The sequence below is a fragment of the Cryptomeria japonica genome, chromosome 8 (genome assembly GCF_030272615.1).
Source record: "Cryptomeria japonica chromosome 8, Sugi_1.0, whole genome shotgun sequence".
Classification (NCBI taxonomy): domain Eukaryota; kingdom Viridiplantae; phylum Streptophyta; class Pinopsida; order Cupressales; family Cupressaceae; genus Cryptomeria; species Cryptomeria japonica.
Genome location: NC_081412.1, coordinates 633252345 through 633265296, shown reverse-complemented (window position 1 = coordinate 633265296; position 12952 = coordinate 633252345). Strand labels below are relative to the sequence as shown.

Genomic DNA, 12952 nt, shown 5'->3' with positions numbered 1-12952 from the left:
CCCTTCTGAATGTCTCCTACAAAATTCTTGCTAAAACCTTGGCCCACTAGCTTGAGAAAATCCTTCCTAAGTTCATATGCCCTATCCAAACCGGATTCATTAAAGGGAGATACATCCTTGAAAACCTTATAACTAGTTGGGAGGCCATGGAATGGTCTAAAACTTCTGGACAAGACTCTGCTATGTTCTTTTTAGACTTTGAGAAAGCCTATGACAGAGTTGAGTGGGAATTCATCATTATGATGCTTGAAGCCTTTGGTTTCCCTACTGAGTTTTGTAAATATGTCAAAGTCCTTCTCAAAGATGCTTTTGCTCACATTGAAATCAATGGGACTCTTTCCCGACCTATTAAGCTTACTAGATCCAATAAGCAGGGTTGTCCCCTTGCCCCTGCCCTGTTTGTTATTGCCTCGGATGCCTTATTCTATCTATTAAGAGATGACTCCCTCTCGCCGAGTGTCCATGGTGTTTGTTTTTAACCTACAATACTTATCATTATATTAATTGTATTTAATCTTTGAACATTTTAATAAGATTAATTCACAAATTATATTAACACCATGGTTAATCCAATTGTCCATTTAATTAGATAAATTAAATGCTTAAGATTAAACCTACAAATACATCTAAATTTCATAATGAAAGAATCAAAGCAATCTAATGCATTTATTTATCCATAAACCATTTATACAAAAGATTAAAGCAACTGAATTAACATACATTCCACTAACATAATATTACAATATCCATAAATACATGGCTTCCAAAAATACCACGGAATCCAAAAGTTACAATATCAAGGTTACATAAAAGTTTGATACAATGACCACAAGGTCTCAACTGAACAATGATCACAAACAAGAGCTGGTACATGAACCACGAACCAAGAAACACCAGTGAAGCCTTTCCTCACCTGAAGATAGAATCTAGAACATCCGATGGGAAGTGGCACTACCACCTGACCATGTGATATATTCCATGCATTGGAGGGACAGGAACCTTGGAAGATCCTAGTTAGAAATAATATTTAGAATACGGTTACTAAGAAAGCTAAGTCGTGGAAGGGTCTTCCCTTTAGTGACCTTGTGGTTGGCACCTTCCCTATCTTGGTCCAAGGTACTTATGTCTTCAAATCTATCTAGAAAGCATGGGAGCATGTTAGGAGGCTTATTGTTAATACTAATGTTAACAACAATAATTTCTTGCATGGGGAAAGGTCAATTTGGTGGAACCTCTACCATACTTCTAAACCTCTGGTGCTTACTCAAGGCTATTCTACCAAACTTTGGTCCAAAAAAGGCATAAAATACCTTATGGACATTCTTGAATGCAATGAATTAATAAGTTGGGAGGACCTCAGCTCTAAATTTGATCTTCTTGCTTCCCAAAAATGAACCTATAACATGATCAAAAGCGCTTGTGTTGTCCTCTCCTTGCCTATTATTTTCCATGTGGATTCTCACAAGTTTCTTTACTTCAAGTGTCAGGATGGCTCTCTCCTGAATAAATTCAAGACCCTCTCTATATACAATTTACTCACCTATGATGCTTCTATTGTTAAACATGCTAATCTGAACTGGTACTCTAATTTGAACGAATCTTCCTGGCAGAAATTTTTTGGTAGATTTTGGAAGAGCCCTATCCCTCCCAAAATCGAATGCTTCAAATGGTAACTTTTCTTAGACTTCCAACTAAGAAGGTTACCAAGAGTATTGAACTCTACTCTATCTGTAGATTCCCTGAGACCAGTAGACACATATTTTTTGATTGCTCTGTGGCTAAACAGGTATGGTTACTTTTTGGTATATACATTCCTGTGACTGTGGATGTTCTAGATATTATTTTTGGTACTATCCATGGGCTCAAAAAAGATGCTAATTTATTTTGGTTTATTCTCTCAGCTCATATTCTATGTTATATTTGGAAAATTAGAAATGAAGAAAAATTCCAGGGTAATGACAAAATAATTATTGAGTCTTTCTGTAGGCTCACTTTTTATAAAAATGTTGTGCAGATCTGTTTTACTATGAATGTTGAAAGGAACAAGCTCCTTCAATTCCTTAGAGATGGCTACGACACTATGCTCGTCTACGAGATGATGGGTATGAATGGAGAAGGATTGCGGAGAACTAGGCTGCCTTCGAACATGCCCTTTCCAAGCTACTGGAGGGGATAAAGAGCAACAGAGGACCCTCCTATGCTCATGTGGAGTTGTTGTTGCAGCTTCAGGTCTGCAAGAAGATTGTTTGGATAGAGGGAGTGCAAGGTTGGACTGTGTGGGTAGAGTCTCATCATGAGATCCTTCAATGAGCTATTTTTGCTATAGCACTATATCTTTTCTGATTATGTATGATACCTATGGATATTTGTGGTATAGCCAAGGTAGGCGTGTGATGCAACTGTTTTGGCTCAGGCTTAACACTCTGACTCTCTTTTTTGGATGAGGCCTGGCCTCCCCAGATGTGCTCTTTGCTTTAACTAACAATTTTTAATACCAAAAAAAATGCTAAATTTTAGGGTCCATATTCATCTCAAATGTCTATTATCAATAAACATGAAATCCTTAAATTCAAAAAACTTACAACTTTCAAGAGATCTCAGCATTAAGCAATATTGCGTAAAAGATGTTACTTGATGCAATTTCTATTCTTCAAATCTACATTTTGAAAAATATAAGCTTTTTGAAACATGTAATTTTCAAAGAAAAGAATGTAACACTATAACTTGAGCAAAAGGATTAGGGTCTAGATTAGAAAGCTCCATCTTCATTATCAACCTTCTTACATTTATAATCAATCCTATAAATATTTCATTCGTCATGTCCATATTTAGCTCCTTGAAAAAAAAATATCAAAATTTTTGTGTCTCAAAGGTATCATGGGAGTCAAGAATCCTTATTTCCTTCCTTGGAATATCCCTTTCATATGTCTAGGGCAAGCTATTTATCTTAACCATCTTATCTATTGCTCATATATCACACGTACATGTTTGCTCATTGAAATATAATATTTTTTATTGAACACATCCTTAAATTCTACTTCTTCATTTATTTATTAAAATAAAAATTTTGTTTTGTCAACTTTTTAAGAAATACAATATTTTTATAATTGATATCCATTATTCTTGTATTATAATTGATATCCATTATTTGACTATAAATCCTCTCAACTTCTTTTATTCATTTTTTTATGCCCACTCATTCTATTATTCATTTTTGTTCTAGATTTGGCAGAAAATAATTTGGAAGGTAATATGCCAGCAGAATGGGGAAACCTGAAAGAGATTCATACATTGAAGCTCAATGGTAATAACTTTAGAGGTGTTATTCCTCCTTCCATTTCAAAATGCAGATATCTTCAAGTACTGGATTTGGGAAATAATAAGTACTGCATGTGTTGGTGTTAAGGTCCAACCAATTTTATGGCAGCATCCCAAACAAGTTAATCGGCCTTCCAAATCTTCAAATTCTGGATCTTTCTGGGAACCATCTTTTAGGACCTATTCCAAGGAACCTTGCAAACTTGCTTGCAGTGGTAAATGCATCATAGAGTAATCCAATTCATCTGGATGAATAAATTCAATATGGTACGTATACAAATAAGATTACAATTTCCTGGGAAGGTAGGGATGTTGAATTTGTGAAAGTTCTTTTTATTCTAAAATGTATTGATCTTTCAAACAACTTCTTATCGGGGAGTATTCCTCCCAAAATGGGATACCTTCAAGGTTTGATAGCCCTTAACCTTTCAAGGAATCATCTCAGTGGCGGAATCCCAGGAACATTGGGACGCATGGATCAGCTGGAGATATTTGCAGCTAGGTCGGATCCCTTCTAGGGCTGAGATATTTGTGTTAACTGTGCCCTAAGTGGGGCGGCATGTGTAACTTGTGGTTAACCTTGACCTATTCATATTGACGCCAACTTTAAGTTTTGTATTGTAATAAATTTCTTACATTGTAAGGCCGAGCAAAGGTAAATTGGAAGGCAAGAGTCTCATATATATGTAATACCAACATCATTGTTAACATATACAATTTAGTGAATACTTTCTATCTGCCATCAAGCGAATTACATCAGAGTGCAGCGATTGTCTTCAGTGATCACCAAATTATCTTCAGTGCTCAGTGAATCTCATCTAAAGGCAGCAATCATCATTGAGAGCACAGCGAACCTTATCTAGATGACAACGAACATCACTGAGTGACTGCAGGGGCAACGAACATCCTTTGGAGGTCAGCGAATTCCATTCAAGACTGAGCGAACTCCATTCAAGGCTAAGCGAACTTAACCTTAGAATCAGCATGCCTCATTCTTGTGTCAGCATGCACTCTTATTGCAGATAAGCTCTTGTGTGAAGGAATGATTCTACTGTGATTCATCTCTCTGCTGATTGCTTCAAGTGCTGAAGCATATAGTAAATTACTTCTGGTTATTGATTAATAAAAATCTGAGATTTGTTGCCGGGTTTCTCACCTTCAAGAGAGAGGTTTTCCCAGGGTAGTTAGGTGTTCTTTGTGTGCATTGAATTGTCTATCTGTTATTTGCTACAGTCTGATCCTAAAAACTAATATCGCTAAACAGGTTGAATGAAAGCATTCCGTTAGAACTTGAGTTGCTGAGTTATTTGGAGTTCTTGAATCTATCTTACAACATGCTTGATGGAAAAGTACCCCACGGATGGCAGTTTCTAATGTTTGGGGAGTCATCCTACTTAGGCAATCATAAGCTAAGTGGGATTCCATTTACCAATACAACGGTCTGCAACAACTCTTCTGTCTATAGTAACCGCACAAGTATTGAGACAATTGGTGAAGCAAAGGAATGAGATGCTAAAATGATAGGATGGGCAGTCGGACTTGGATTGAGTTATGGTTTGGGATTCTCTACTGTGATTGGAATATTGACTTTCAATAACAGGGTGAGAAAGAGAGTCTTCAATGTATATGATGCTATGATTTTAGGGCCTGGTTTAACCGGCACACTCGAAGCTTTGACTGCTTCGGTATGCCGGGCTCACTGAGCTGACATTTCCCATCCATAATGTTCCGTTTTCAGATTTTTGGTTTCCACCGTTGCTTTCGTAACGTCCGTTCCCTCTAGTCCGTCCGGTTCCAATAATAGTCGGCGTTAACATTTGAATTTGAGAAATTCCCGCGTAGAAATTTGAAAGCGTTGGATCGCATTAAAAAAAGCGGGCACTTTTGTCATGTGCAAAGATTTCCATCCCTGCTAGAATGCTTATGCGAGTGGTTTCTTCAGTAGACAGAAGACATGGGCATGCTGAGGATGCTGTTGATAAATGGGAGTTTTGGAACAGGGTATACGCATCCATCAAAGCATAACAAAAGGTCAAATACTGTCAGATCTTACAATGGGAAATACTCTGGTAGACGTATCCAAATTGTGGAAGCATAGACAGGGCATATTAACTGTTTGACTAGATGCCTCAAATAAATGTGGTAGAGTGGAAGTAATTTGATTGTAGGATATGCACAAAATGCATTTCTGCAAAAAAAAAACAGCCAAATGCATTTGGTAGTTGTAAACCCAGACGCTGCAACTTTTGCCAGTATATTCCCAGGACGTACGAAAGTGGCTTTACGTATGGAACCTATTTGATTGCAGGATAGGCACGAAATGCATTTCTTGAAAATGATTCTGCAAATCTCAACCAAATGCGATTGGTGGTTGTAAACCCAGACTCCGCTCTGACAAATTAGACTTCAATAAAATCTGGGGTTTTCTGTGTGTAGATGAGTCGACCTTATTATTAAAGACAGTCTATATTGGAATCTTACCATTTATGAGGAATGGAAGAAGCGGTTCATCTTATTCAAAGTTACCTTATAACGTGTTTCCCCATAGCATTTGCTCTTGTATTTAATTAGCAAGAAACACAAAAGTAGCTTAAATTTATGATACATGATATTGTAAGTTCTTTACAAACAGATTGGAAGCAACATCATTTTTCAAGTCCGTGTTTGGTTCTACAGCTAACAGAACTTGTAACTGATTTTTCGATTCGTTACAATATTAAAAACAGCAATTCCTAACATTTAGACAGGAAGATGTTATTATTGTAATGATGTTTGGCAGCTTCATGTATATATTATGAATAGAAATAAAGATATTTTTTTTTATGTATTTGTTTTATATTTGATTTTTGTTAGTGTGTTTATCTATTTGTTAGAGTTGTGTATTTGGATAATATTTTAATCGACTTCTTAAGTATGACAACATCAAATATTATAAGAGTTTGAGTTATTATGAAAGAAAGCAATAACCTCACAATAGAAATATTGTGTGTTGCAATATGAATGATCCATAGAAATCTCATAAAGAAATCTTATGAGCATGACTTCATAGGTGACCCAGCAAAGAGGTTGTTCACAAGAAAAGAGCGTGCAAGTGTCTTTTAGTACTAAAATGTTAGGTAGAGTATATGCACGTGTGAACATCCTCCAACAAGTGTGTTTGGTAGAGGTTCCGTTAGATTGGAATAAATGCATTTGAGAGAAAGGATAAAATATCCTCTAGTACCAGGGTATTTGAATAGGGTTGTTAACAAAGCACTAAAGGTGAAACAATCAACACTAATTGACATTAGATATAGTTTTTAAAAAATGAGAACTATCAAATCGAGCACCAATTTGCAAATTTTAAGAGTAACATCATTTTTTGCAAGTTTGACTTGTGAGAAAGGTGAGCAAATAGAAGCACCAAACTTGAAGCAATTTTCAAGAGGTATATAAATAAATTTCATGTCAAGGGTGATTTGAACTAAGAAGTAACTTGGGGTGGCTTTTTGTCAAGATGTTGACTAGAGCATTGGCATGGTTAGAGGTATACATTCTAGCTTAGAGAGACTCATGAAGAAGAAAATTGAAAATAATATGAAAAGCTGATAGAGATCATGAAAAACATATTTCCCTAAATTGGTGACTTAGAAAACTAGATAAAAGTGATGTAACATGTTTGAGAAACAAGAGAACCCATGAACACTTTTGCAAACTGAATTTATATTTTTAAGACAATTTGAAAAGGGATCAATAGTGCATTATGCGCTTATAGATGTATGGTAACACAACTAACATCAAATGAAATGAAAAATCAATTTCAGTATAGGAAACAATTGATTGTTCTAAAGAACAATTAAGGTATATTAAAAAACCAAATCTAAATAGTGTGAAGAATAAGATGCCTTATATGCAACAAATGACTAGTCAAGAAAGACAAAATATTAATAATATTGCTAATGTTGAAACTAGAGAGAAAACAATAAGTTTGATTTAGTGAATCATGTGGTATGTAATTGGAAGAAATTAGCAAGAAGAATAATGCCAATGGCTGAAGTCATTAGTGGAATAGGGAAAGTTGCAAGGTGTGGTAACATATATTCTTCTAGCAAATGTGTTGTGTGATGACTAGTATTTTGTAGTGAAGATGAGTTTCTCCATGGTTATCAAGTGGGTATTCTAAGGTTTGGAGAAATTTATAGAGGTTGGGTATATAGCCAAAAGAAGAGAAAATGATCATTGATATCGAGGATCAATGAACCAAAATTGATATAATAATATGGGAAGAAAAATTAGCATTAGAGAATTATGGTATCCAAATTTTTGCATACCTAAGGAGTGTTGGTATGAATATTTGTGAGGCCCCTAAATTTAATAATTGGTTTAAGTTTTATCTCCTTTGTTAGCCTTGATTTATCTTAGTCCAACAATTATATTAGATTAAATAATATTTTTTATGGGCCCGCATTGTTGAAATCATCAAAAACCTTGAAAGGTCTAGGTAAATACCTTTAATCTCATATGAAATTAATCAATAATACAATTCTTTAATCTTGGACCCCTTTGTCAAAATCCCTAAGTTTAAAAGGATCCCTCAACATAGAGAGGTGTTTGTTCTTGTATGGAAAAATGTTGTAAGGTCATGAAATTATGTTATTTAAGAGAAATATACACAAGAAGAATACAACCTTCCTTGAAAACATCTAAAATATAGGAATACTCTACTATTTCATATAACTCTCCTATCCTAAGACATTTTTAGCCTTTAAGAGTAATGCCTCATAACCTAGACTAGGATATTTTTTTATAGATTTTATGGGTAATTTAGCATGCTAGGTACTCCAATATGATCCCCATTAATATTGATAATGGTTGAAAATTAGTGAAAAGGTATTGTTTTTTAATTGCACGTAAATTGAATTATTTTCAACATTATTGTAAGAGTGATCCAAGGAGAAGAAATGTCTAAAAGATGTAGACAACTATTGTAAAATAATAATCAAACCTATGAGTTTAATGCTAATTTGCATGCCCCTTTTGAGTTGGTAGCAATGTTTTGGGGATACCTAAGGTTAAAAATCTCATTTATAAAGGGAATGAAAATAAAAGATAAAGAGTGTTTACAAAACCAATAGAAGGAAGAAAGTATTCATATGAACCCATCAAGTTTCAAGTTCAATTTCGAGTATTATATTTTGAGAGTATGTTCATGTGGGTTCATTTCAATCTTGTAATAAATTCCTCGTAACCTCTAAATATTAAATGTAAAGTGCTAATTCAACCTTGATATAGTGTATTTAATTGTAGCATATTCATTTATAGATGTATTTGTGATTAGTTAATCAACTAGAAGATTGTAAAATATGCACAATGTTTTATGAAGTATCTTTTCAAAATAATAAATTAAATCTTCATGTTATGTAGGGATTACTAAGTATTTCTCTTCTAATAGCTTAAAAATCCATATATTTAAAACATATCTATAGAACTTAGTTTTCTTGTATGTAAATAAAATTGTATAGTCCTTTGTGGGATCATTATTAAGATATCAATTTTGGTTTCTATAGTTGCATCATTTAAGTAAGTTCAATAAATTTATCCCTAGTTGAATAGAAACCTCATTCTATTATTTTCTCTATATTCCATCAACCTATTAACCCACTAAAACAAATGAAACATTTTATTGATTATTTATTTGTGTAATGTTTAATATTTATCAACTTCCATATATTCAAGTGTATAATAACAATAGAGGTTGTAACATTCATATCTTCAAACACTACCTAAGGTATCCCTCATCGATTCAAGTAAAGGTGTTTGATCTTTCATGATCAAACTAGCATAAAAGTATATTGGGACAGTCAAAATAGGGATAGACTATACATTGGGTATGATCTACAACTGTGAAACTATTTATATTTTATGATTTCATTCTACTATAATGTATTAAGAAAATCCCCTTGTTTTAGTAGAGCTAGAAGTGAAGAAGGTTTTATTTACCTTAATAGTTGGTCCAAGCTTCCCTATTTGATCTTAAGATTGAAATTTTTTCTTGAGTTTCATCGCCCTTACATTTTAATAAAGAGTCTTACCTTTAGGTATTTGAGGCATACTTTTTATCACCAACAAATTAATATTTTTGCTAAGTATAAAAACTTGAAAATTATTTTGAGACACTAGTTAATGAAACCCAACGCAGCAAAAAAAGTCACTATCCTTAAGTGATTATTTAAAGATATTAACCGGTAAAGAAATATTGGCTTTCCCAGTTTAGAGAATGGTGAATTTGTTCAACATTAGACCTATAAACGAAATATAAATAGACAATTAGAAATGGAAACCGGAATAATATTCAAATATTAACACAAATAAGAGGAGTTTTTTGCTAATACAAGGAGGTAACAAGCTCAATGGAGAGCTAAAAATTTAAGTAAGTCAATGACATAAGATCTTGTTGAAATTAAGCTAGTTGGTTATATGGAAAAATTTATTTCCTTTGTATATTTAAGAGATTAGTACCAATATAATTTAGATGACTCTTTGGATAACATATTAAGCTCAACTTCTTCAATAGTTTTTACAACATAACTAGAATAAAAATATTGCTCAAAAAGTAAATAGGAACCAAACCATATCCTTAAACATTAGTTACCTTTGTGTCTCCTCCCATTTGAGAGAATTCTTTTGTTCATGGAGGTCCCTCAATAAAAATGTTGCAAGAATCCTTTCAAAACCCACCTATAGCTTTCTATTTCATTTATTGGTTTATTGTCAGTGAAAGGGTTTTTGTTTGGATTATGGTTGAGGGTGCTCTCCTAAACCCCTTTGTTCTAAAAAAGTAAGCATTTTGAGGATTCAAGACCCTTGTTCCCACTGGTTGGGTGCTCCAATCAAAAGCCTCTCTTTCAAAAAAGGGGTTTCCTCTTTTTTGGCATTGGTAGTCTCACTACTTGTGAGTTCCTCCCTATTATGTCAAGGGTTTGGGCCCTCTCTTGCTTTAATCAATAATAACATTAGTTTAGCCTAATAAATCCTCACATAAAAAATCACACGATAAAAAATATTTTAGGAAATGGGGAGATTATAACTATTGTGCCAAAATTAGTTGAGCTATTTCCATCTAGATGACTTGCTCTCCTAGTGTAGTGAAAAACTTAAGGAAAATTCCTCTTGAACTGGAAATTGAATCATTAGTAAACAAGTACCATGGAATACAGGCATATGTGGCAGACATTCTCTTGGTCATTGTTTCCAAGTAGTTTCAAGATCATTTAGAAAAGTGAAGTAAATTGTATTATTGTGGTGTTCTCTCTTTTGAAGATTAATAATATATTTTCCCTCGCTCTTTGATGGATTTTTTTTCTTGAAAGGGTTTCTCTAAGTGAATCTAGTGTCTCTTTTGGTATGGTTTTTATATTTATGTTAAATGGTGCAATCACATGTTGATTTCAAATTTGGTAATCTTTTCAAATTTGTAATCACATAAGAAATTTAATATTGTGAGCTTTATCCACTCTGTTTCTCAACAAAAATAAGAAAGAGTTGTAAGATAGTTCAAGATGTCCGAGTTGAAGAGATCAAACCTAGTTCTCAGTCTACACCAAATTTTCATAAAAAAATATCGAAGTACAAGGAAGTAGCTCCCCACTACTACAATGACGATCCTAACTTTGAATGTTATGGGCCTCATTGCCTCTAAAAAAAACTAATATAAGAGAATCCCTACACATTGTGGTAATATTGAATCATTATGAAAAAGTGGAATTTTTAGTTTAATCAATTGTTTGTTTGTTAGTCATAGTTATTAATCTATGGGGAAACTTGAAATTAGGTTTTATACTTCTGGGAATAGTTTAAGTTATGATTTTTTAGTGTCATATGAAAATTTGAGAAGAATTTCACAAGAAAGAAGACAGCCACCTAGTTTGAGAGAACTTATCATGTGGATAACTGTGTATAGTTGGGATTATTTTCATGCATGTGACAAGCGATTTATATCTTGAACTGAATAAAATAATATTTATATGGATTTATTGAGCCCTTGACGATAAGTTTTGAGTACCACATGGAGGTTTCTCCATTATTTAATGCTTTGAAATTGCAAGTATGTTATTTTTTGTTCATGACATGTTACATGTGGTATTGGGCTTTATACTATATTGTGGCTAACATTGATAATTGGAAAATGTGTTGATGTTATATAAACTATGTTTTATATCAAAGGAAGGTCAACAAAGAGGTAAGGCAAGGACTAAATAGGTAGATTGTCAAACAATCATGAGAAATTTAGCTAGCTAAAGGTGAAAAAAACATAAAATATTTTCATAACTTAAATAGGGAAAGAGGGAGCTAAAAAATCACTTCTATCAAATATTCTAGAAGAGAATCTCTCACTGAGCCTAAACTCATTAGGGTTGAATAAATATTCTTTTTTAGTGAATTACTTGGAAGTAAGGAGGAATCAAACTTTTAGGAGATAAGAGACTTCTCATAATTCATTCCCATCATTATTACAAGTGAAGATTGTCAAATCTTAATAGCACCTTTCACTAAGGAGATCAATTTGGATTCCATGTAAGTGAGCTCAAATAAAGCCCTAAAGTCTATTGGATTTCACGTTGTCTTCTAGGAATTTTGTTATGTCATTAAAAAATAAGTTGTGGTGGCTTGTGGTGAAGCCCAAAGATATAAAGGTGCTAAAACAACTCAATTTTACTTTTATTATACTAATCTCCAAGAATGCTTCCCTTGAGCCTTTTATAGAATTTTGAAAAATATCCCTTTGTAACACTCTACATAGAATCCTCTTGAAGTCGAGAAAGAACAATCTAAAAATAATGCTCCCTTTTTCTAAATTCCCAAGAATAAAGTACCTTAATCTAAAAAGATCCATCATTGAAGGTAGCAACATTAGACATGGAATCGATTACCCAATTTCCAATACAACTAAAAAATTATAATAATCGAGATTAATATTAGCAAATCACATGATGAAGTAATTGGAGGTTCCTCATTAAAATATTAGAAAAAGTTGGCTTCTACATGATAATTGAGGGAATCAATCTTAGAATGAAGTAGAAGTTGAAACTCTTTTGTATGACATTTCATGGTAAGCATTCTATGTATATATAAAAAATATGCTCACTTAATTAGAGAATAAGCATCACTTTGAATGAAGTTTGTGTTATGCTAGGTAGTTTAACATCTTCAATTTCACATGTTGCTATCAATGGTTGGCATAGACTTGGCAAGATATGGTACTAATAACATATTTAATCTTGATGTTGGTACAATCATTCCACCTTTTGTGAGCATTCCTTGGCATCATGGACAAATCAATACCTATGTTCGAGTGATACTTCTCACACTTTTGGTTTAGCTAAAGAGGGTTTTGGCCTACTTATTTTTTTGTTAGATGCTTCTCACTCCTTAGCTATATGATAATCAATTACTTCATTGTTTCTCTCCTTTCTAGGCTCAAGTTGTGGTCCTATGAACTCACAATGGAGTTGTTAATTCACTTTGGTGGTGAATTATAATAGATGGTCATCCCTATGGAGATCAATAAACTTAGATTGAGAAAAAAATCCTTCTTCCTAGGTGGTGATATCTTGGCTATCATTTTGGAAATGCTTGGTATGGATCTCATCAAAGG

General features: G+C 33.5%; 1 protein-coding gene across 1 annotated transcript; it reads left to right on the top strand.

Annotated features, from left to right (window-relative positions):
- Positions 1-2108: 2108 nt before the first annotated feature.
- LOC131036896 (putative receptor like protein 25) lies at positions 2109-4826 on the top strand. Its single transcript, XM_057968908.1, has 4 exons — positions 2109-2229; positions 3224-3304; positions 3622-3820; positions 4583-4826. The coding sequence occupies exons 1-4, from the start codon at positions 2109-2111 to the stop codon at positions 4824-4826; spliced, it is 645 nt and encodes a 214-aa protein (XP_057824891.1).
- Positions 4827-12952: the final 8126 nt, after the last annotated feature.